At 40.5% G+C, this 23,217-nt stretch overlaps 1 protein-coding gene across 1 annotated transcript; it reads left to right on the forward strand.

Annotated features, from left to right (window-relative positions):
• Positions 1–411: 411 nt before the first annotated feature.
• On the forward strand, positions 412–5,983 carry SCG2 (secretogranin II). The gene is made up of 2 exons (XM_082251324.1): positions 412–538; positions 3,020–5,983. The coding sequence occupies exon 2, from the start codon at positions 3,035–3,037 to the stop codon at positions 4,838–4,840; it is 1,806 nt and encodes a 601-aa protein (XP_082107450.1). The 5' UTR covers positions 412–538; positions 3,020–3,034; the 3' UTR covers positions 4,841–5,983.
• Positions 5,984–23,217: the final 17,234 nt, after the last annotated feature.

A 23,217-nucleotide genomic window follows, 5' to 3' on the forward strand; every position in this document is an offset into this window, starting at 1 on the left:
AGACAGTACGGTTAGGAGGATCCTGCCCATGAGAGCTTACAATCTAAAAAAATGCTAGGTTATTCCTGTACATTGTGTTGCTTTCCACCAGATTAGGGGAAAAAGAAAGCACTTCCTCATGCCCACATTCATTATGCAGTATTAGAATACTGATTTAACCCATACACCACCCAAATATGAGACACGGACATACAGCAACTGGAGCACTCAGAGTGAATCAACACCAATTTAAAAAACTATCCTGAGAATGCAAATCAGTGGAACTGACAGTCTATGTTGCAGTGTGCAGTTACCATGTCAAGTGTACACCCCCCAAAAATAAGATGCTGCTCTGCTCTCATTGCATAGAAGGAACTCAGGAAAGGGTTAACGCTGCTTGATTCTCACTCCCTAGCTGTTCTGTGCACACAGAGTGACGTCATGTGTGTCACATGACGCGCCCTATTAAGCACTGGGAGCTGTTCTGGTGCTGAAACAAGTATCTCCATCCTAAGAGGGAGATATGATCAGCCTGCATCCCTCTGACTGAAGCACACAGGTAGGGTGGTGTTGCTTTATTTTATCATTTGTTAGCTGTTTTGGGCAGATAGCTGTTATGGGCATAAGATAGTGCGATATAAAACTTTACAAAACTGATCTCTGTAAGATTTAGTTCTATGTAACCATCTTTCTCTACCCATCCATCCATTTATTTATAAAAGAGAAAGGTCTCCCTTAGATTCATGTAAGTGGCATGCATTCATTAGTTTGTCTATACTAGCAATGTGATTATTTCTTTTGCAATATCAATGTGTGTGTGTATGTGTTTAGGTAGAGAAAAAAACAAGACGGAGATTTATTTTTGTGTCCATTTGTGAATAGGTCTGTATAGTCATCTTCCTCGCTTTCTCTTTCTGTCTTTGTACCATTTGTTGCTCCATCTGTCATTCTGAATATCATGTTCTATTTCTTTATTTTTCCTAACTTAGTTATAATATGATAAGCGTGGGAGGTGTTCGATGGCTTGCCTGTTGCTATGCTGTACATGATACTGAGTAGAAGATTAGACAATAGCAATCTGCTTGTGTGATAGACTAGACATCTCTACACTAGAGCGTTACTCATCAGACTCAGTACAAACACTAAATTTAAACTGTCAAATAAGGAATGAGATTAAGTACAGGCCCTAATTAAAATACTCTGGAGATATTGAGCTGCAGTGATATAATCGCCATTCATTATAAAGATTATAGGTACATTTATAGGATTCCAGCAAACAAAATGTACATCATTTTTTATCTTCTGCGTAATTTAAAATCTGCATATGAAGATATTAATTTAGATATGTACTACATATTACAGAGACTACAGAGATATTCAAAGCTTGCTTTAACTTAATTAAAGCATGCAATGAATATTTTGCTGTTTCCATAGCAGTGGTCATTATGCCAGATAGCTGACATTTTCATATCAGAGGTAAATCCAGCAAAATGTCATTGTTCATGACTACCAATAGCAACAGGTTTTCAATGTGTCACTCAGGGCGTAGTTATACTTATATATGGAATGGAAAACATTTAGAGCAATGTTATTTTTATGTAAAATGCACAATTATTTAAAAGCATGTGGTTTGATTAATACTTGTTTTTGTCTTTCCCTTCACATATAGCAATTTAATATAATAAATTAGGATTGTGGCAGATGTCAATGCATATGGTTTATTTAGTCTACTAAGTTTATGTGCTCATGCAACAGCCTCACAAAGAACCTCTCAATATTGGAAAAAAAAAACTTGACATTTTTATTTAGTAATGCAGAACAAAGAGCAGAGATGATGTGCAAGGCGGAGCAGTCCATTATATTTTATCAGATTTCAGTGTACTAAAGTCAGATTAAAAACAAATATGAATTCTGGTTGGTTTCTATCGGTTACTCCTGTTATGTAATGATCGTATTAAATATGACAGCCAGTCTTTCTTTGATAATCATTTTAATGACTTACCTAGTTCTTTTAAAATAGGATACATTGAATGAAAATGATGGTATTGCCCATAGCAAACAGGCAGATGCTTACATTTTTTATTCTAAATTGTGCCAGCTGGAGTCTGGCTGTTTAATGGAATAAAACCTCTTCACTTTCCTATAGTTCCAGTACAAATTATCCTTTGGTTTAGTCACCAGGCATGATTCAATACAATTTAAAAGGTTACTTAATACAAGAAGGTGGATCAGCTGGTACACAGAGTTTGTGGAAACCCAAGTCTCAGAAAAATCTGAGGGTTTATGCTCATATTCAGATTCTTCAAAACCTATACAGCCACATGGATCTTAAACCTAATTTAGGGCTTAAACTGATAGAAGTTCATTTCTCGAGTAAACATCATCGCTAAATGCTAAACACGGGCATCTGGTCTGTTTTGCTGTAACTGGATTTCAGGCTAATCTGATATTCCAGGTTACAGCAATAGTAGATGCAGTACACTGGAAAAAAACACATGACTCCAAAAGATGCATTATTGCAATCATCTGCCTTACAATTTCATCCCGATGCAAATGATTCTCTGGCCCGTGGGTGGTTCTGGCTCCTGTTATTAAGCAAAAATGAAAAGCTTTTGTGGGAGAGAGCCAATACTGCAATCATCTCTGCATTACATTTATATAGTAGTTCCTCTTTAAGCCTTCACACATAAACCTAAATCCAAGGCAAAAGTTATTTAGAGCACCCAGCAGTCTATAAATACAAACACATTAACTGTGTTGCTATAAGTAGACTGAGCTTTCAGGGGCAGAGATCAGTCCATGACAGAGATTTATTATGGATGGTTAGATGTTGTGAAGCAGTATCTGATACAGCACTTTGGATCAAGAAATAAATCAAAGAGATCAATCAGTCCATTTGTCATTACTAACTTGTGATTTAATGGTATGAAAGTGCAGCTAATGACATTTTGCTGTTAGGATAATAATGTGTTTTAATTTTCTGCAAAATAAGCAGTATATTTTATTCCTTGCTGTATACTCATTTGAATTTATTTTGTAGGAAACACTGACGACCATGTCATCTCAGAGGAATTACTGTCTTGCAGGATGCTTATCCTCATGCATTTTGGTCATGCTAATGTCCTTTTCTGATGCTGCATCCTTTCAATATTACCAAGTGCCACAACAGGACCAAGAATACAGAATGAAGACTTTGCAAAGGTTGCCAAGCCCTGATATGCTGAAGGCACTGGAGTACATTGAGAATCTCAGGAAGCAAGCAAGCAGAACTGAGAACCTCCCCGACTATACCTCTTACCAAGGGGCACCCTTCCTCTCAGAACAGAAGGACACACAAGCCCTTTCAACAGACACTGCCAAATCTCCAACCAGCGACGATGAATCTGAGTGGATGAGAGCAATGTTGGAAGCCTTGATGCAAGCTGAAAAAGAGGCAAAGGTTTCACCACAAGAGAAAAATAATCTATACATGGACAAGAACATACCACCTGAGTTAATTGAAGATTATGACTCAAACAAATGGTCTGAGAAGAGACCTAAAGCTGGAAAATTTTCTTCAAGGTTATATGATGACTACTCACGGGACAATCCACTGAAGCGCACAAATGAAATTGTGGAAGGGCAGTATACTCCTCAGAGCCTAGCTACCTTACAGTCTGTCTTCCAGGAACTGGGGAAATTAAAAGGCCAAGCAAACAACAAGAGAGATAGAACGGAAGAAGACCAAAAGCTTTACAAGGATGATGAAGATGACTTGTATAAAGCCAACAACATCGCTTATGAGGATGTAGCTGGTGGGGAAGATTGGAATCCTATTGAAGAAAAAGTTGAAAGTCAAACTCAAGAAGAGTTAAAGGAGAGTAAAGAGGAGGTTGAGAAGACAGATGATATGGAGGATGAAATAAAGAGATCTGGGTTGTTGGGGTTGCAGGATGAAGAGCCTGAAAAAGACACTAAAGAGCAAGAAAGTGAAAATCTATCAAATCTGATGAACACATATCTAAATATGTGGATGAACAGGATGGATAAAGGTAAGCAGAATCCTGATAGGCGCTCATTAAGGTTCTCAGGAAAAGAACTTGACCCTGAAGCTATTTATCAGTTGATTGATATATCCAGAAATTTACAAATCCCCCCTGAGGATCTTATTGATATGCTAAGGGATGAAGATGGCAGGAAGTTTGGTGGAAGATTAGAATCTGAAAAAGAAGTTGATGTTCCCTTGGACCTGGATGAGGTAACGGAGACTATGACTGATAAAACAAATGTATATAAAAACAAGCAAGGCTTTGTAAGGCAACCTACATCCCCGGTCCTGCCCAATATCCCTGAAGGCCTTACAGTTGAAGATATGGTGAATCTTATGGGGGCTGATAAGTTACAAAATCGATTTAAACAAAATAATGGATTGCAAAGAGCCTACCCTATGCTTAGCAAAATAAAGGGACACAAAGCTATTTGGCCCAAAGAATCTGAAAAGAGGCAAATTGAGTATGAATCAAGGCCTGAAAAGGAGGAGGAACTAGCAGATTATGTAGTAAAGATGCTAGCTAAATACCCAGAGCTATTAGGTAACAATCAAAACAAAAAAATGCCCATTCCTTATTCTCCAGGGGATCTTCAGGAGCTAGAAAAGCAATATGAGAATGCTTTAAGAGGATATGTGAATACGCGTGGTTATCAGGATTTAGAGACAGTTTCCAGCAGTAACCGAAGGCTGTCGACCAGGGAAAATGACGATACACAGAACAAGCAGTATATAGATGAGGACTTGCTTATGAAAGTCTTGGAATATCTGAATCAAGAGAAAGCAGAAAAAGCAAGAGATCACAGTGTTAAAAGATCTATGGAAAATATGTAAATTTTTGCATTATTCAATTCCATCAATATATTTTTTTGCTCTGTTTTTGTTCTTCTTGCTTTAACATAGTGAATGAAGCCAAGGCCCTTCATTCACTAACAGGAATATTCATCTGATGACCAGTTGTTAGGATGTACACAGGTTAATCATCCATGTTCATCAAAGTAGTAAAATTATATTTTTATCCACTAAATACTTTTATACATTTGAGGACATTTGAAGTCACTGAAAATCTGTTTTTTTTCCTGAATTTAAAAGTGCCCGATTACATTATTCAGAAATCTATATAACCCGTATTATTTTCTCAATGACTCTTTAGTTTTTTTTGTTACTTCTAAAAGTTTGAGATCTATTTATGATAAAATTATAAAAATTGTACTTTACATTATTGTTAATTAGTGGATCTTTGGTAGAAAAGGGAAATGTGTATTCAAGCATGAAATAATGAACTGCAAGCATTGTTCCTAAAGAAGTGTTATGAGTGAGGAAAATGTGAATATGGTTTTCATGTAGAGCATCTATGAAGTGAGCCCACTAAATTGGAATAATTTATTTCTACTAAATTTTATTTTCAGCATCTCTCTTTAACAAATCCCAAAGGAGATAGAAGTGCTAATGAGAAACATTATTACAGGTTTCACTTCAGTTCGTATGTCCACTATTCTATCCATCACAGATAACTTTATAATACATGTGAAAGATTTATTGATGCCCAACGTGTAAATGATAAATACTTTGATAATTATGAATATATATTATAAGGCAAATAACAGTACAAAGTTCAGTAAACATTTGCAATTAGTCATCTTTCCTTGTTCTGGCAACCTTATATTTCTAACAGGTTGACATTTGATTGGGTGCTATGACGCAGTACCTGATTCAACAAAGCCTGTCTCTTCCCCCACTCCACCAACAGAAGCATTATTATGGTTTGGTAATCAGCCTTGAAGAGGACTTCATGCTCACATATTTGCAATTTTGGATGAAAGATCTATCAATATACCAAATATTTTTAATAATGAAGTTATTTTGAGGGGCCCCGTTTCACATTTTACATCAGAGTTGCAAGAAGTTGAGTTACACCTCTACTACTAATTATTTTTTATGTACATGATCATTACTCCTTGCACTGCCTTATTAAATAAACAGGCCCATCTTCTACTTTCCATGTTCCTTACATTATAAAGCTGTGTCAGTACTAGAAAACTATAGTGGCTATACAATATAAAATCACACCAGGCATATCAAAATGGCAGATTATATTTGCTCTTTGATTAGAGTAAAAAAAAGATTTAGGGATAAAGTTTGAATGGAGAAAGACTGTAATAGGGACAAAGAATGACGGATACATTTATCCCTGCCAGACCTAGTTTGAGAGTTTTGAGGTGCCAGGAAAGGAACTACCTCTCCTGTGTCACCCAAAACAACAAGGCTTTAACAAGGCTAATCCTAATTGTGCATTAACAAACATTAACAATTACATAGAAGAAAAAAAATATCCCAAATGTTGCAAAAACTACATAAATAAAAAGCTACACAGAAATTAGGTAAGGCAGAGGATATCTTTGTTAATTAAATATGATAGTTTGTAATGTCTAATAAGTATAAAGTGATGATAAGGCATGCTACTTCTGTAATTTATGGCACAATATCGTATTATAAAACATCAGAAATGTGCTATGTGGTAGGCATGTGATTAATGGTTTTTAGTGAACTTTTACAGACTACAGAGCACCTCCAACTATGCTCTAACATATTAGTCCCTTCTCTGTGAACATCCCAGCTTCCACTTCCTCCAAGATCGGCTCTGTATAGATGTTTATTGAATGTTGTCAACCTTAGCTGAGGACTCTCTATAACATATCTGCTCGAAGAAATTCTAGGGATACAATGCATTGTATTCTATTGGCTACATAGCTTTTCAGGTCCACTTCAGAAACTCCTGACACTAGACAACTTTCTGGTTTCTCACATGTTTTTTTTTTTTATGATCGTTTATCTATTTTGTTACTGTTTGTTGTATATTGTGTGGTACTGTAAAAACAAAAATAAAGCATTCTGTATATTTGAAGCATTTATCATCTTGACTGATATTCCATTGATAATCAGATAACAGTCTATATCAAGATGTGGAGCACTTTGTATTGCTTGCTGTTATGCACCTCCACTTGTAATCTGTTATTACTTTAAGAGGAACTTCACTCCCCATTTTCATTTTTTTCTTTAGCATCTTACTTTGACAGCGGAGTTGTCTGGTATAAGAGCCACTGCTCCTTCTCAGCACTCCAGGTCCCATGTCACCATCTTCTTGTCTGACATCATCAGGAGTCAGGCTGCCTTTTCCAGGTTCTTTGAGCTGGCTCCCTGATGACACACGGTGCAGGGATTGACGAGAAGCCTCCTGGGATCTGTGATTTCTGTATCCCTGGTGGGGAAGGGTTTGGGGGTGGTGGTTACTCTTCCCGGAGAAAAAAACCCAAAAGTTAAGAGCCAGGACCATGCTTTATTTGGGTGTGTTTGGTGATGAAGAAAAAAGTTTACATGTGCACCAACATTAGTATACACTATACAGAAATAAACATTGCTCAACAGAGCAAACATTAGCAAGCCTTTCTCCACCAAGATATCACTTGACTTTTATAGATGACACCTGTGTTTAATCAATTTTATTACCAATACCATAGTAATTAATGGGAAAAAAAAGAAAGTTCAATTTATTCTTGTTATGTTAGTACTGTTGATTAAGATAAGGGAAAACAAAACCCCATGGAGGCAGCTGCCAATTTATCTCTACAGCAGAAAAAAAAAATCTGTCTCGGTTCTATGAAGCTTTATCCCACAGATATCTGTAGTAGTAAAGTTTGGTGCAGCTTGGAACAACTAGTCCCTGGATATGACTACTCGTTACACAGCCATTTAATTCCTGCCTCTAATAATATAGATGTAATACTGAGTTTATTTTTAACACAATTTTCAGTATCAGTAATTTACTGTGTTTTACAGTACAGTTATATACCCATATAAAAATCAAAAATATCTAAGCAAGTGTATCATACTCAAAGGCACTTTGTTTTACATCGTTTTTCATTTTGTTATTTGTCTTTATATATAGATCTAGATAGATATAGGTCTTTATATATATTTTATTCCTAAGTTACTACTCCTATTTGAGCAGCACTCTGTTATTTGTCACCATACAAAGATTTTCACATTCCTTAAAAATGGAAGAGAAGGGAGGAAAAAGAGAAAGGGGAGGGGGTTGGTAAGTTAAAAAGTAAATAGGTGGGTAGGGCAGAGACTGCATATCCTTACACAGCTGTCAACTGTCAGATCTGACCACTAGACTTGCAATAAAGCAAAGGAACAGTTACAACCACTGTGCATCACTACAAAACTGGAGCCAGGCATTGAATATTGAATAGGTAACTCATGGTTGCCATCACATATGCTGTGTTTGATTAAAATATTGCATTTATTTCTGCAATTAACAGGGTGTTTAAAACATTGACAGATATTGATACGAATATTTTAATTCAGCTGATCATGTCACCTGTATATAAAAAAAAAACGAAAAACACATTGAGTGTTTCATCTCAACTAACTTAAATTGCAATTTTACTCTCCCAATCAACATTGATTAACTTTAATCCTCATGCTGCTAGCATTAGTAAATAGATAGGTGCGTATATCATAATTACTTGCTTTAAACTTTTTTTTTTTAACTTTGGTTACTTTCTGGTTTCCTACCTACACAAATGATGTCATACATCCCAGCAGTATTCAGGAGGAGGGGTTTCCTCAGCTAAGCACACCCTCCTGTGTGTATGCCTGAGCTAAGGGCAGATGGATTTCAGGAAGTAAATTCTACATTAATCATTTACCATTACTCAAGAAATGCTAGGGTGTGTTTTTCTTAGTGATTTCTCAACAAAATAAAGCATGGAGACATGGATGGATGGATGGATGGATGGGGGAGCTTGCTTTGAATATTAAAAATTAAATAGTGTTTTCGGTTTGTGGTGCTCAAATGCAGTGAAGATCTGCTTCAAGAGTAATTCTGCCTATATATACTTAAGATTGCACATGTCCTATAAAGAAATTTCCAACAAAGGTTTTTATGTTTTTGAGAAGGAGTGACAGGAGTTGATGATGCTCTCAGACAAAAGTTATCTTTATTGTAATTTGTAGTTTTACAAAGTTGACATATATCATCCTCCTTCCTGTGCTGGCTAAATAAGTCATCACTTAAGGAAAAAAAAACACACGGTAGAGTTGCCATACTGATTAAAATCTTTGTCTTAATTTAATTTACATTTTTTCACATTTTAGCAGTCCATTAGCAGCCAATATAAGCAATTGTTAGCTGTAAGATTCATTGGTAAAGCTAATAAGACAATGGAGTTGGTAATAATATATATATTTTTTTTTCCATAAGGTAATAATATTAAAGAAATTTAGAAATTTTCCCCTAGCTCAGTGAATGAGGTCAAGCTCTGGTGATTTCTATCATTCAATTATGTACAAGCAAATATAGAAATTGTGCTTTCCTTGCATGTGTATTCCAACAATCCTGGATCTATTGATCACTAATGACCCAGACCTAATCTCGGAGGTAGGAGTCCAGGACAACCTGGGCTCTAGCTATCACAGGATGAACACATTTAGTGTAAATAACAATATAACACGGCAAGTGGGGAACATAAGAACCCTTAACTTAAGAAGGGCAAACTTTCCAAAATTGTGCTCATTGATGGAAAGGGTAAACTGGGACCAAACCCTAGGATCCCTGACCACAGAGGAAAAATGGGAATGCTTTAGGAACATATTAAGCAAATGCATCTTGCAGTGCATTCCTATGGGAAATAAATTTAGAAGAGATAAAGCCAAACCTGGCTGGCTAAACCATAGCGTTAAAAAATGTATTAGGGGAAAAAAATTGGCCTTCAAGAAATATAAATCAGAGGGCACATTATCGGCTTTCGACCAATACAAGGAGTCAAATAAGAAAAGTAAACACGAAATCAAGATGGCTAAAATAAACTTTGAGAGACAAATAGCGGAGGATAGTAAAAAAAAAACAAAGAAATTCTTTAAATATATCAACAGCAAAAAAACTAGGGCAGAGCATATTGCACACATAATCAACGATGATGGGAGGATGGTTACAGAGGACACTGAAAAAGCAACCGTGCTGAATGCTTTTTTCTCGTCAGTATTTACACAGGAAAAGGAGGGGTACACTGATCATGACTGTAAGGTTAGTAGTATTACACAGGACTTGCCACTATGGCTTACAGAGGGTGAAATCAGGGAAAGGCTTGATAAACTTAACACAAACAAATCACCAGGCCCGGATGGCGTACATCCGAGAGTACTCAAGGAACTCAGTAAGGTTATATCTAGACCACTGTTCCTGATCTTTGCTGACAGTATTAGGACAGGAGATGTACCAGGGGAGGGGAGGAAAACAAACGTGATTCCAATATTCAAAAAGGGGCAGAGGCATATACCGGGAAATTATAGGCCTGTCAGTTTGACATCAATAATATGTAAACTTCAGGAGGGGATGATAAGGGACTATATCGTAGAGTTTGCTAAAGACAACAACATCATCAGCAGTAACCAGCACGGGTTTACAAATGGGCGTTCTTGTCAAACCAATCTCCTAACATTCTACGAGGAGGCGAGCTAGATAGGTGCAGACCAGTGGATGTGGTGTACTTAGATTTCGCTAAGGCGTTTGATACAGCTCCCCATAAGCGCTTAATTTATAAAATAGGGTCTGCAGGTATCGACAGCAGGGTTTGCTCTTGGATACGGAACTGGCTAAAAGGGCGTGTCCAAAGGGTGGTAATAAACAGCGCATACTCAGACTGGTCTGAGGTGGCAAGCAGGGTGCCCCAAGGCTCAGTCCTGGGAACAACCTTGTTCAATTTATTCATAAACAGCATTGAGGACGGGATCAGTAGTTCGATGTCAGTTTTTGCAGATGACACAAAATTAGGCAGGGCAATAACTGCACAGCATGAAGCAGATATCCTACAGGATGACCTGGACAAAATAACGGAATGGGCAACGACTTGGCAAATGAGGTTTAATGTGGAGAAGTGTAAGGTTTTGCACTTGGGGACTGGAAACATAAAAGCACAATACACTTTAGGAGGGGAACCCTTGGGGGAATCAAAAATGGAGAAAGATCTGGGAGTCTTGGTTGATGATAGACTAGGCAATAGCATGCAATGTCAAGCGGCAGCTGCCAAATCCGGCAGAATATTAGCATGCATAAAGAAAGGTATGTATTCCAGAGATAAGTCTATAATCCTTCCACTTTATAAAACTCTGGTCCGACCGCATCTGGAGTATTCTGTCCAGTTCTGGTCGCCGGTCCTCAGGAGGGATGTGTTGGAGCTGGAGAGAGTCCAGAGAAGGGCATCTAAACTAATTAGGGGATTGGAGGACCTTAATTATGAAGAGCGTCTGGAGAAAGATATATAATAGATAGATACTCAGCAATATCCCTATATATATATAGTAGCGCAAACTTGTCAAGAAGCAAGTGCCAAAAAAATACTGTGCCCACTGCACAAAAGTCCGAAATGCAATAGATGTCACATAGGCAGCAGGAAAAAGTTCAGAAATGACTCAAACAGTCCATAATCCTTCACTCTATCTCCTGGGATGATAATGTACAAAGACGTGTTTCTCAAAAGGATCACCACCACCACCGTGCTCCAAGGGGGGAGGAGAATTGCCCACTCACCAGATGCTGTGGCCCAACCCACTTTCGTGTTTGAGCATTCAGGCTTATAATGATGGTCACTGGTCCAGAGTATCCACAACAGGAATCGCACCAGCGCAGTCAAAAAAAGCTCAGCAGCATATGGGGAGGAGAGAACATAATCCCAATAGCGTGATACCGTTTAAAAGGGTTTTATTAAATAAAATAAAACATAAGGTAACACACTCACATGTCTTGTATGTCATCAAACGCAAAAAAACAGTCACGAATAGGGGAGGGATGCCCTTCGGGAGATGATGTCCAGGCTCCACGCCGTGGACGCCGCGCCTTCTTGGTAATCCGAACTCCTCTTACACAGCCTGGTTACACCGCCTGGTCACGCCCCGACGCGTTTCGTGATTTCCACTTCTTCCCCGGGAGCGTGACCACGGCGGCTTGGCGGTAACCTTAAATACCCATGCCCATCAACCCACAGGGCGGGGCCAGGGTTGACATCATCGGCCATTGGTGGTTGCTCAGGTGTGTCGAACAATCACAGACTAGATTTACAGGATCACTTCCTCTCAATTCACTAATCTCTATGGTACATTACCCTATAACCCAGAAGTAGGGTGGTGCCGAGGTTCACACCATCGGTTATTGGTGGATGCCTGTAGAATACTGGCCAATAGCAGGCTAAGACAGCACAGTAACCCTCCATCTCGCCACTATTCACTACAATGGGCCGTCCTACGACCCGGAAGTATAGCACACAGGAAGTTAATTGCACCCTTATGCTGAAAGCAAAAAGACACCAACCACTCAACCACCAATAGACCGATAGTATCCATACAAAATCGCTAGTGTATATACATACTTAAAACGCTGTAAATTACATCACTTTCCATTGGTAGTGACGATCGTGTTCTGACCAATCATAGTGATTCAGCTTTACGCCCAATCAGCTAAAACTTCCTCCTTAATTAACATATGACCCGGAACAATAATAGCACGGATTCCCGGCCGGATGTAAGGTCTCCATGACCCGGAAGAATAATAACATAGAGTCCCGGCCGGATGTATGGGCTCCACCCACCAGGAAGACCAAGAAGTTATTTGTGTGTACTCAGTACACTATGCACAACAGCGCCATCTACCAATGGAAGTGTAACAATGTAAGGAAAATTTGTATGGAAGTTTAATCCATATACCAAAAATATCATAATAATAAACAAAAACATGTCACACCAGAAAAAAGAACACGAATCTATTGGAAACTAATAGGCAAAACTAAATATATAAATAAGTAAAATCATTAAAATATTTAAAATAACCCTAAGCCCATAACCAACGCTAGACAGCATGAGTCACAAGCCTAGGGACATTTGTGTGTGTGGACACTTTGGGGGATCACGGTCCTCCCAACGCACATCATCCAAAGATGAAAGATCAAATAACAAAAAAGATCAAGTATAAAATAATATAATATAGAGTTGGAAACTAAAATCAATGATCACTAATAAAACAATTTAAATCCAACTCTATATTTAATCCTACAGGGCTCAAAGATTGGGTCTGGAATATCCATTTTGTTTCGCACTTTGATAATTCCCTAACCCAATTGGCACCCCTCCACGGGGGTGTCACCCGCTCGACACCCCAGAATTGTAAACAACTGGGGTCCCGTTGGTGATGTGAACGGAAATGGGCTGGGACACTGTGCTCTGTTTTGCCCTTAATAATATTGCTGATGTGCTCCCCAACTCTAATTGTCAAAGTGCGTTTAGTTCGTCCTATATAAATGATTTTGCAGGGACACATTAAAGCATACACCACATGCGTGGTATCACATGTGATGAAATGCCTAATGTCGAAACTCTTGTCAATTGCTGCAACATAAAAGGACTCACGTCTCCTCTGATTTTGGGGGGTATACGAACATGACTTACATCTCCCACATTTGTGAAACCCTCGTCTACCCGGAAAGAAGGAAGTATCCGGGGGATTAAGGATCTTCTTCACCACCCTGTCCCCAAAGCTCGGGGCCCTACGGTAAATGAAGGATGGAACATCGGGCAACACAGGTCCCAATACTGCATCCATCTGCAAGATGTTCCAATGGGTTTTGAAGATGGCTTCTACTTTTTTGTGGTCCTCACAGTAATCAGACAAAAAACTCCATTGTTTATCGTCAGATCCATTTGTGGGTCTTGTCACGTTCTGCAAGCATGCAGCTCGAGGGATATCCAGAATATTTTCAATCTCTTTCTCAAGACATTGTTCGTCATATCCCTTTTGGATAAACCTCTCCTTAAGAACATTGGTTTGGGCGATATAGTCTTCCTCAAATGTACAGTTCCGTCGTACTCGCATGAACTGGCCACGCGGTATATTACGCAGCCAGTTCGGGTGATGTCCACTTTGAATAGACAGGTAACTGTTTCTATCTGTAGACTTGAAGAAGACAGACGTAGTTAGTCTGCCCGAACCCTTCTTTATATTTACGTCCAAGAAGTGGATATCCGTTAAACTCCAATTGAACTCGAGTTTGATGTTATTTGTATTAGTATTCAAATAGCTCATGAAGTTCAATAATGAGGACTCTGTGTCGTTCCATACAAAAATAATATCGTCTATGAATCGACGATAGAAAAGGAGTTCTGGTCTCTCCCTACAAAATACATGTTTGTCCTCCCACTCTGCCATAAAAAGGTTGGCGAGACTGGGAGCGAATTTCGCTCCCATTGCCACACCTTTCTTCTGGCTGTAGAAGGACTGATTATACCAGAAATAGTTATGCCCTAGACAAAAGTCCAGGGCATTCCGGATAAACAACTTCTGGTTATGTGGTAAATCATCCCTCTTACTCAGGGCCCAATTAAGGGCCAATAGAGCATCATCATGTTGGATGATGGTGTAGAGGGATGACACGTCCGCCGTCACTAAGAAAGCGGACGAGTCATCCCCCAAGACCACATCATCCAACGATATAAGCAGGTCCTTAGTGTCTTTAAGGTAAGCCCTTGTAGTTACGACACTGGGTTGGAGGAAGGTGTCCAAATATTGGCCCAACCTAGCACACACCGACCCTATCCCGTTAACTATCGGGCGGGGCGGTGGGCAATTCGGATCCTTGTGGACCTTAGGTAGCGTGTACACTATCGGTATTCTGCACGCACTCGGGACCAGGTATTGTTTCTCTTTTTTTGTTAGCACATGGTTTTTGTACCCCTGGTCTACCAAAACTCTGAGGTCACTTTCAAAATCACTAGTTGGATCCTTTGACAACAGTACATACGTGGTTTCATCTGCCAACATACCCTGTATTTGTTGGTGATAAAACTCTGGATCCATTATCACCACTCCCCCACCCTTGTCGGCGGGTCGGATGATAATGTCTATCCTTTGTTCAAGGGATTCCAGCCCCTCCTGTATGTGTCTACTTTTGTTCTTAACAGAATGATCAATCGGTAGGTGCTGGAGGTCTTTCAAAACTAAACTTTTGAATATTTCAACTGCCTGGTTGTTTCTAACCGGGGGATTCCATATGGACTTGTTTCTCAAACCACTATTCACCGCCATACCAGAATAAGTATTACTCACGGAATTAATGGGGTTACTAATAAGGTATTTCTTGATGTTAAGTTTGCGTATGTACTTATGTGTGTCAATATAAGTACTAAATTTGTTAAGGGTCCGTTTAGGGGCACACTTCAGGCCCTGGTCCAGTATATGGAGTTCTTTGTCTGTTAGAGTGACAGAGCTAATATTATAAATGCCCTGTCCTCTCATTCCCTCCTTCTTTTTCTGGCGTTGTATTCGCCGTCCCGCTCTGACTCCTCGTTGTTGCTTGGATACTGATTTGGGTTGGGGTTTGGGTTTCCCCAATGTTCCCCTTGACGTCCCTGGGGTTGGGGTCGACTCTTCCCCCTCCCCCTGCCCCTGCCTCTCCCTAAAAAAGGTTGTCGGCGTGGGGTCCCATCTCCGGTTGCATCCTGTCCCACTAATGGTTGATAGTAATTGTGTGTATTCACATAATTAGACTGGGGATAGCCTCTAGTGCCTCCCCTTTGGTTTCCACGGGACCTACCACGTTGTTTATGGTGTCCCTTCCTTGGGGGTCCCGTCCACTGGGGTATTTCAAACGGGGTTTGGGGTCTAGTTGGAAACCTATTCACCACATTCGGTGTCCTGGGTTCATCTCCCTGTTCCATTGTTCCCGATGGAGCTCCGGATGCTCCCACTTCGGGGACTACGGGAACTGGCGGAACTGTTCCATATAAAGAGGGTTCAGCCTGCCAACAATAAACCTGATTTGTTTTGAAATCTTTAAGATCCCTGTTGAATTTTTTAACTTTCTTTAATTGTGTCTCCTTATCAATCTTGTCCAGTTTCGCTTTAGTTTTCTCATTAAAATCCTTAATTGCCGTAGTTTCCTGAATATTTTCTATCTTTTTCTGTAGTTCCTTGATCTTGTCATTAATTAATTCCATCTTGCGTTTTTTTCTTTTGAGTATAAGAGACTGTAATTCTATGCCTGCTCTATGGAAAAATGAATACCACTCATTCGTGGATTCATCATCTGTCAGGCCATCCTGGGGTGCCATATCCCATCTGAGACCCCTACTGATAAGTCCTTCAGATAGGTAGATCTCAATGGTATTGATATCCCACCAGGCTCTCACTTGCTTTTCTAAGGTGAAGGCCAAAATCTTTAAAGTGGCGGTGATATCCTCATCAGGTGTAATAACCTGATTGGAGCTAAAAATATTCTTGAGATCAACCTGTCTCGATCCCAAAAATTTGATAGCATCCATAGCAGCTCGGTAATGTAGAGAAGTATATAATATGACAGCTTAAATGCCCAACGAAAACCAAATAAAGGTATAAGCTATCCCAAGCGCTTCAAATGAGGACCACTCACCAATAAATAAATTGGCTATGCAGCTACTTAACTAAAACATATGGAGAAAGATATATAATAGATAGATACTCAGCAATATCCCTATATATATATAGTAGCGCAAACTTGTCAAGAAGCAAGTGCCAAAAAAATACTGTGCCCACTGCACAAAAGTCCGAAATGCAATAGATGTCACATAGGCAGCAGGAAAAAGTTCAGAAATGACTCAAACAGTCCATAATCCTTCACTCTATCTCCTGGGATGATAATGTACAAAGACGTGTTTCTCAAAAGGATCACCACCACCACCGTGCTCCAAGGGGGGAGGAGAATTGCCCACTCACCAGATGCTGTGGCCCAACCCACTTTCGTGTTTGAGCATTCAGGCTTATAATGATGGTCACTGGTCCAGAGTATCCACAACAGGAATCGCACCAGCGCAGTCAAAAAAAGCTCAGCAGCATATGGGGAGGAGAGAACATAATCCCAATAGCGTGATACCGTTTAAAAGGGTTTTATTAAATAAAATAAAACATAAGGTAACACACTCACATGTCTTGTATGTCATCAAACGCAAAAAAACAGTCACAAATAGGGGAGGGATGCCCTTCGGGAGATGATGTCCAGGCTCCACGCCGTGGACGCCGCGCCTTCTGGGTAATCCGAACTCCTCTTACACAGCCTGGTTACACCGCCTGGTCACACCCCGACGCGTTTCGTGATTTCCACTTCTTCCCCGGGAGCGTGACCACGGCGGCTTGGCGGTAACCTTAAATACCCATGCCCATCAACCCACAGGGCGGGGCCAGGGTTGACATCATCGGCCATTGGTGGTTGCTCAGGTGTGTCGACCAATCACAGACTAGATTTACAGGATCACTTCCTCTCAATTCACTAATCTCTATGGTACATTACCCTATAACCCGGAAGTAGGGTGGTGCCGAGGTTCACACCATCGGTTATTGGTGGATGCCTGTAGAATACTGGCCAATAGCAGGCTAAGACAGCACAGTAACCCTCCATCTCGCCACTATTCACTACAATGGGCCGTCCTACGACCCGGAAGTATAGCACACAGGAAGTTAATTGCACCCTTATGCTGAAAGCAAAAAGACACCAACCACTCAACCACCAATAGACCGATAGTATCCATACAAAATCGCTAGTGTATATAACCCAGGACACCGAATGTGGTGAATAGGTTTCCAACTAGACCCCAAACCCCGTTTGAAATACCCCAGTGGACGGGACCCCCAAGGAAGGGACACCATAAACAACGTGGTAGGTCCCGTGGAAACCAAAGGGGAGGCACTAGAGGCTATCCCCAGTCTAATTATGTGAATACACACAATTACTATCAACCATTAGTGGGACAGGATGCAACCGGAGATGGGACCCCACGCCGACAACCTTTTTTAGGGAGAGGCAGGGGCAGGGGGAGGGGGAAGAGTCGACCCCAACCCCAGGGACGTCAAGGGGAACATTGGGGAAACCCAAACCCCAACCCAAATCAGTATCCAAGCAACAACGAGGAGTCAGAGCGGGACGGCGAATACAACGCCAGAAAAAGAAGGAGGGAATGAGAGGACAGGGCATTTATAATATTAGCTCTGTCACTCTAACAGACAAAGAACTCCATATACTGGACCAGGGCCTGAAGTGTGCCCCTAAACGGACCCTTAACAAATTTAGTACTTATATTGACACACATAAGTACATACGCAAACTTAACATCAAGAAATACCTTATTAGTAACCCCATTAATTCCGTGAGTAATACTTATTCTGGTATGGCGGTGAATAGTGGTTTGAGAAACAAGTCCATATGGAATCCCCCGGTTAGAAACAACCAGGCAGTTGAAATATTCAAAAGTTTAGTTTTGAAAGACCTCCAGCACCTACCGATTGATCATTCTGTTAAGAACAAAAGTAGACACATACAGGAGGGGCTGGAATCCCTTGAACAAAGGATAGACATTATCATCCGACCCGCCGACAAGGGTGGGGGAGTGGTGATAATGGATCCAGAGTTTTATCACCAACAAATACAGGGTATGTTGGCAGATGAAACCACGTATGTACTGTTGTCAAAGGATCCAACTAGTGATTTTGAAAGTGACCTCAGAGTTTTGGTAGACCAGGGGTACAAAAACCATGTGCTAACAAAAAAAGAGAAACAATACCTGGTCCCGAGTGCGTGCAGAATACCGATAGTGTACACGCTACCTAAGGTCCACAAGGATCCGAATTGCTCACCGCCCCGCCCGATAGTTAACGGGATAGGGTCGGTGTGTGCTAGGTTGGGCCAATATTTGGACACCTTCCTCCAACCCAGTGTCGTAACTACAAGGGCTTACCTTAAAGACACTAAGGACCTGCTTATATCGTTGGATGATGTGGTCTTGGGGGATGACTCGTCCGCTTTCTTAGTGACGGCGGACGTGTCATCCCTCTACACCATCATCCAACATGATGATGCTCTATTGGCCCTTAATTGGGCCCTGAGTAAGAGGGATGATTTACCACATAACCAGAAGTTGTTTATCCGGAATGCCCTGGACTTTTGTCTAGGGCATAACTATTTCTGGTATAATCAGTCCTTCTACAGCCAGAAGAAAGGTGTGGCAATGGGAGCGAAATTCGCTCCCAGTCTCGCCAACCTTTTTATGGCAGAGTGGGAGGACAAACATGTATTTTGTAGGGAGAGACCAGAACTCCTTTTCTATCGTCGATTCATAGACGATATTATTTTTGTATGGAACGACACAGAGTCCTCATTATTGAACTTCATGAGCTATTTGAATACTAATACAAATAACATCAAACTCGAGTTCAATTGGAGTTTAACGGATATCCACTTCTTGGACGTAAATATAAAGAAGGGTTCGGGCAGACTAACTACGTCTGTCTTCTTCAAGTCTACAGATAGAAACAGTTACCTGTCTATTCAAAGTGGACATCACCCGAACTGGCTGCGTAATATACCGCGTGGCCAGTTCATGCGAGTACGACGGAACTGTACATTTGAGGAAGACTATATCGCCCAAACCAATGTTCTTAAGGAGAGGTTTATCCAAAAGGGATATGACGAACAATGTCTTGAGAAAGAGATTGAAAATATTCTGGATATCCCTCGAGCTGCATGCTTGCAGAACGTGACAAGACCCACAAATGGATCTGACGATAAACAATGGAGTTTTTTGTCTGATTACTGTGAGGACCACAAAAAAGTAGAAGCCATCTTCAAAACCCATTGGAACATCTTGCAGATGGATGCAGTATTGGGACCTGTGTTGCCCGATGTTCCATCCTTCATTTACCGTAGGGCCCCGAGCTTTGGGGACAGGGTGGTGAAGAAGATCCTTAATCCCCCGGATACTTCCTTCTTTCCGGGTAGACGAGGGTTTCACAAATGTGGGAGATGTAAGTCATGTTCGTATACCCCCCAAAATCAGAGGAGACGTGAGTCCTTTTATGTTGCAGCAATTGACAAGAGTTTAGACATTAGGCATTTCATCACATGTGATACCACGCATGTGGTGTATGCTTTAATGTGTCCCTGCAAAATCATTTATATAGGACGAACTAAACGCACTTTGACAATTAGAGTTGGGGAGCACATCAGCAATATTATTAAGGGCAAAACAGAGCACAGTGTCCCAGCCCATTTCCGTTCACATCACCAACGGGACCCCAGTTGTTTACAATTCTGGGGTGTCGAGCGGGTGACACCCCCGTGGAGGGGTGCCAATTGGGTTAGGGAATTATCAAAGTGCGAAACAAAATGGATATTCCAGACCCAATCTTTGAGCCCTGTAGGATTAAATATAGAGTTGGATTTAAATTGTTTTATTAGTGATCATTGATTTTAGTTTCCAACTCTATATTATATTATTTTATACTTGATCTTTTTTGTTATTTGATCTTTCATCTTTGGATGATGTGCGTTGGGAGGGCCGTGATCCCCCAAAGTGTCCGCACACACAAATGTCCCTAGGCTTGTGACTCATGCTGTCTAGCGTTGGTTATGGGCTTAGGGTTATTTTAAATATTTTAATGATTTTACTTATTTATATATTTAGTTTTGCCTATTAGTTTCCAATAGATTCGTGTTCTTTTTTCTGGTGTGACATGTTTTTGTTTATTATTATGATATTTTTGGTATATGGATTAAACTTCCATACAAATTTTCCTTACATTGTTACACTTCCATTGGTAGATGGCGCTGTTGTGCATAGTGTACTGAGTACACACAAATAACTTCTTGGTCTTCCTGGTGGGTGGAGCCCATACATCCGGCCGGGACTCTATGTTATTATTCTTCCGGGTCATGGAGACCTTACATCCGGCCGGGAATCCGTGCTATTATTGTTCCGGGTCATATGTTAATTACGGAGGAAGTTTTAGCTGATTGGGCGTAAAGCTGAATCACTATGATTGGTCAGAACACGATCGTCACTACCAATGGAAAGTGATGTAATTTACAGCGTTTTAAGTATGTATATACACTAGCGATTTTGTATGGATACTATCGGTCTATTGGTGGTTGAGTGGTTGGTGTCTTTTTGCTTTCAGCATAAGGGTGCAATTAACTTCCTGTGTGCTATACTTCCGGGTCGTAGGACGGCCCATTGTAGTGAATAGTGGCGAGATGGAGGGTTACTGTGCTGTCTTAGCCTGCTATTGGCCAGTATTCTACAGGCATCCACCAATAACCGATGGTGTGAACCTCGGCACCACCCTACTTCCGTGTTATAGGGTAATGTACCATAGAGATTAGTGAATTGAGAGGAAGTGATCCTGTAAATCTAGTCTGTGATTGGTCGACACACCTGAGCAACCACCAATGGCCGATGATGTCAACCCTGGCCCCGCCCTGTGGGTTGATGGGCATGGGTATTTAAGGTTACCGCCAAGCCGCCGTGGTCACGCTCCCGGGGAAGAAGTGGAAATCACGAAACGCGTCGGGCGTGACCAGGCGGTGTAACCAGGCTGTGTAAGAGGAGTTCGGATTACCCAGAAGGCGCGGCGTCCACGGCGTGGAGCCTGGACATCATCTCCCGAAGGGCATCCCTCCCCTATTCGTGACTGTTTTTTTGCGTTTGATGACATACAAGACATGTGAGTGTGTTACCTTATGTTTTATTTTATTTAATAAAACCCTTTTAAACGGTATCACGCTATTGGGATTATGTTCTCTCCTCCCCATATGCTGCTGAGCTTTTTTTGACTGCGCTGGTGCGATTCCTGTTGTGGATACTCTGGACCAGTGACCATCATTATAAGCCTGAATGCTCAAACACGAAAGTGGGTTGGGCCACAGCATCTGGTGAGTGGGCAATTCTCCTCCCCCCTTGGAGCACGGTGGTGGTGGTGATCCTTTTGAGAAACACGTCTTTGTACATTATCATCCCAGGAGATAGAGTGAAGGATTATGGACTGTTTGAGTCATTTCTGAACTTTTTCCTGCTGCCTATGTGACATCTATTGCATTTCGGACTTTTGTGCAGTGGGCACAGTATTTTTTTGGCACTTGCTTCTTGACAAGTTTGCGCTACTATATATATATAGGGATATTGCTGAGTATCTATCTATTATATATCTTTCTCCATATGTTTTAGTTAAGTAGCTGCATAGCCAATTTATTTATTGGTGAGTGGTCCTCATTTGAAGCGCTTGGGATAGCTTATACCTTTATTTGGTTTTCGTTGGGCATTTAAGCTGTCATATTATATGAAGAGCGTCTGCAATCGCTTGATTTATTCTCCCTGGAGAAGAGACGCCTGAGGGGGGACATGATAGCAATTTTTAAATATCTCAATGGGGATCTCAGCTTAGAAAATAAGCTGTTCAGTCGAAGGAATTGCATGAGGACTCGAGGGCATACAATGCGATTAGAGGAGAAGCGTTTTAACCTCAGGCAACGTGGGGGGTTCTTTACTGTTAGGGCTACAAGATTGTGGAATTCTCTACCACAAGAGGTGGTTTCTGCGGGTAGTATGGTGGCTTTCAAAAGACTCTTAGACGTACATCTCAAGGATCAGAACATTCAGGGCTATGTGAGATGATTACAGCCACACACACCTACACAGGTTGAACTGGATGGACTATTGTCTTTATTCAACCTCACCTACTATGTAACTATGTAACAAATTCACTAAAATAAGTGAAAATTTATTTTGCAAAGTAAACATTCACTTTGCAAAGTGAACATGCTCTGTTTTTCAGTAATTCAACCCAATTGTGTAGATATTATTTTGCAAATCCATCCGAATTCTGATCCAGAAATGTGCAGCCCACCAACAGCCATGAAATCCAAGCTTGTGCACACCAACTTTTGTAATGGAAGTGGACTTGACATGGCGAAAGGAAATATCGCATGATCAGACTAAAAAAATGGAGATTGTATAAATGATGTGGAATGCCATTCATCCAAGTAAGTAGCAATCTGTAGTTATGTTTAATTTTGGCAGCTGAAAAATGCCAGTGTGGAAAAGGACATAAATCAAAAACTGACATTGGATTAAATTTAGATTGTGAGATAAAACTTACTCTAACCTTTCAAACTCTATATCAATTCAAATTCACAAGCAAGCCCACACACAACACTACTGAATAACAAGCATGCCAATATGTCAATAATGTTATTATAATAAAAAAAATATATATATAATATATATATATCCATCTGTTAATCTTTAAAAAGAGTGAGAAAGGAAAAAGAGGTGGATAAAAAGAAAACTGCTAAGGTCAGATT

Source organism: Pelophylax lessonae, assembly GCF_965119305.1.
Source record: "Pelophylax lessonae genome assembly, chromosome: 3".
NCBI lineage: Eukaryota > Metazoa > Chordata > Amphibia > Anura > Ranidae > Pelophylax > Pelophylax lessonae.

What these genes read in the sequence shown, in the direction of transcription:
- SCG2 (XM_082251324.1), top strand. Translation starts at nt 3,035, where the DNA reads ATGTCATCTCAGAGGAATTACTGTCTTGCAGGATGCTTATCCTCATGC.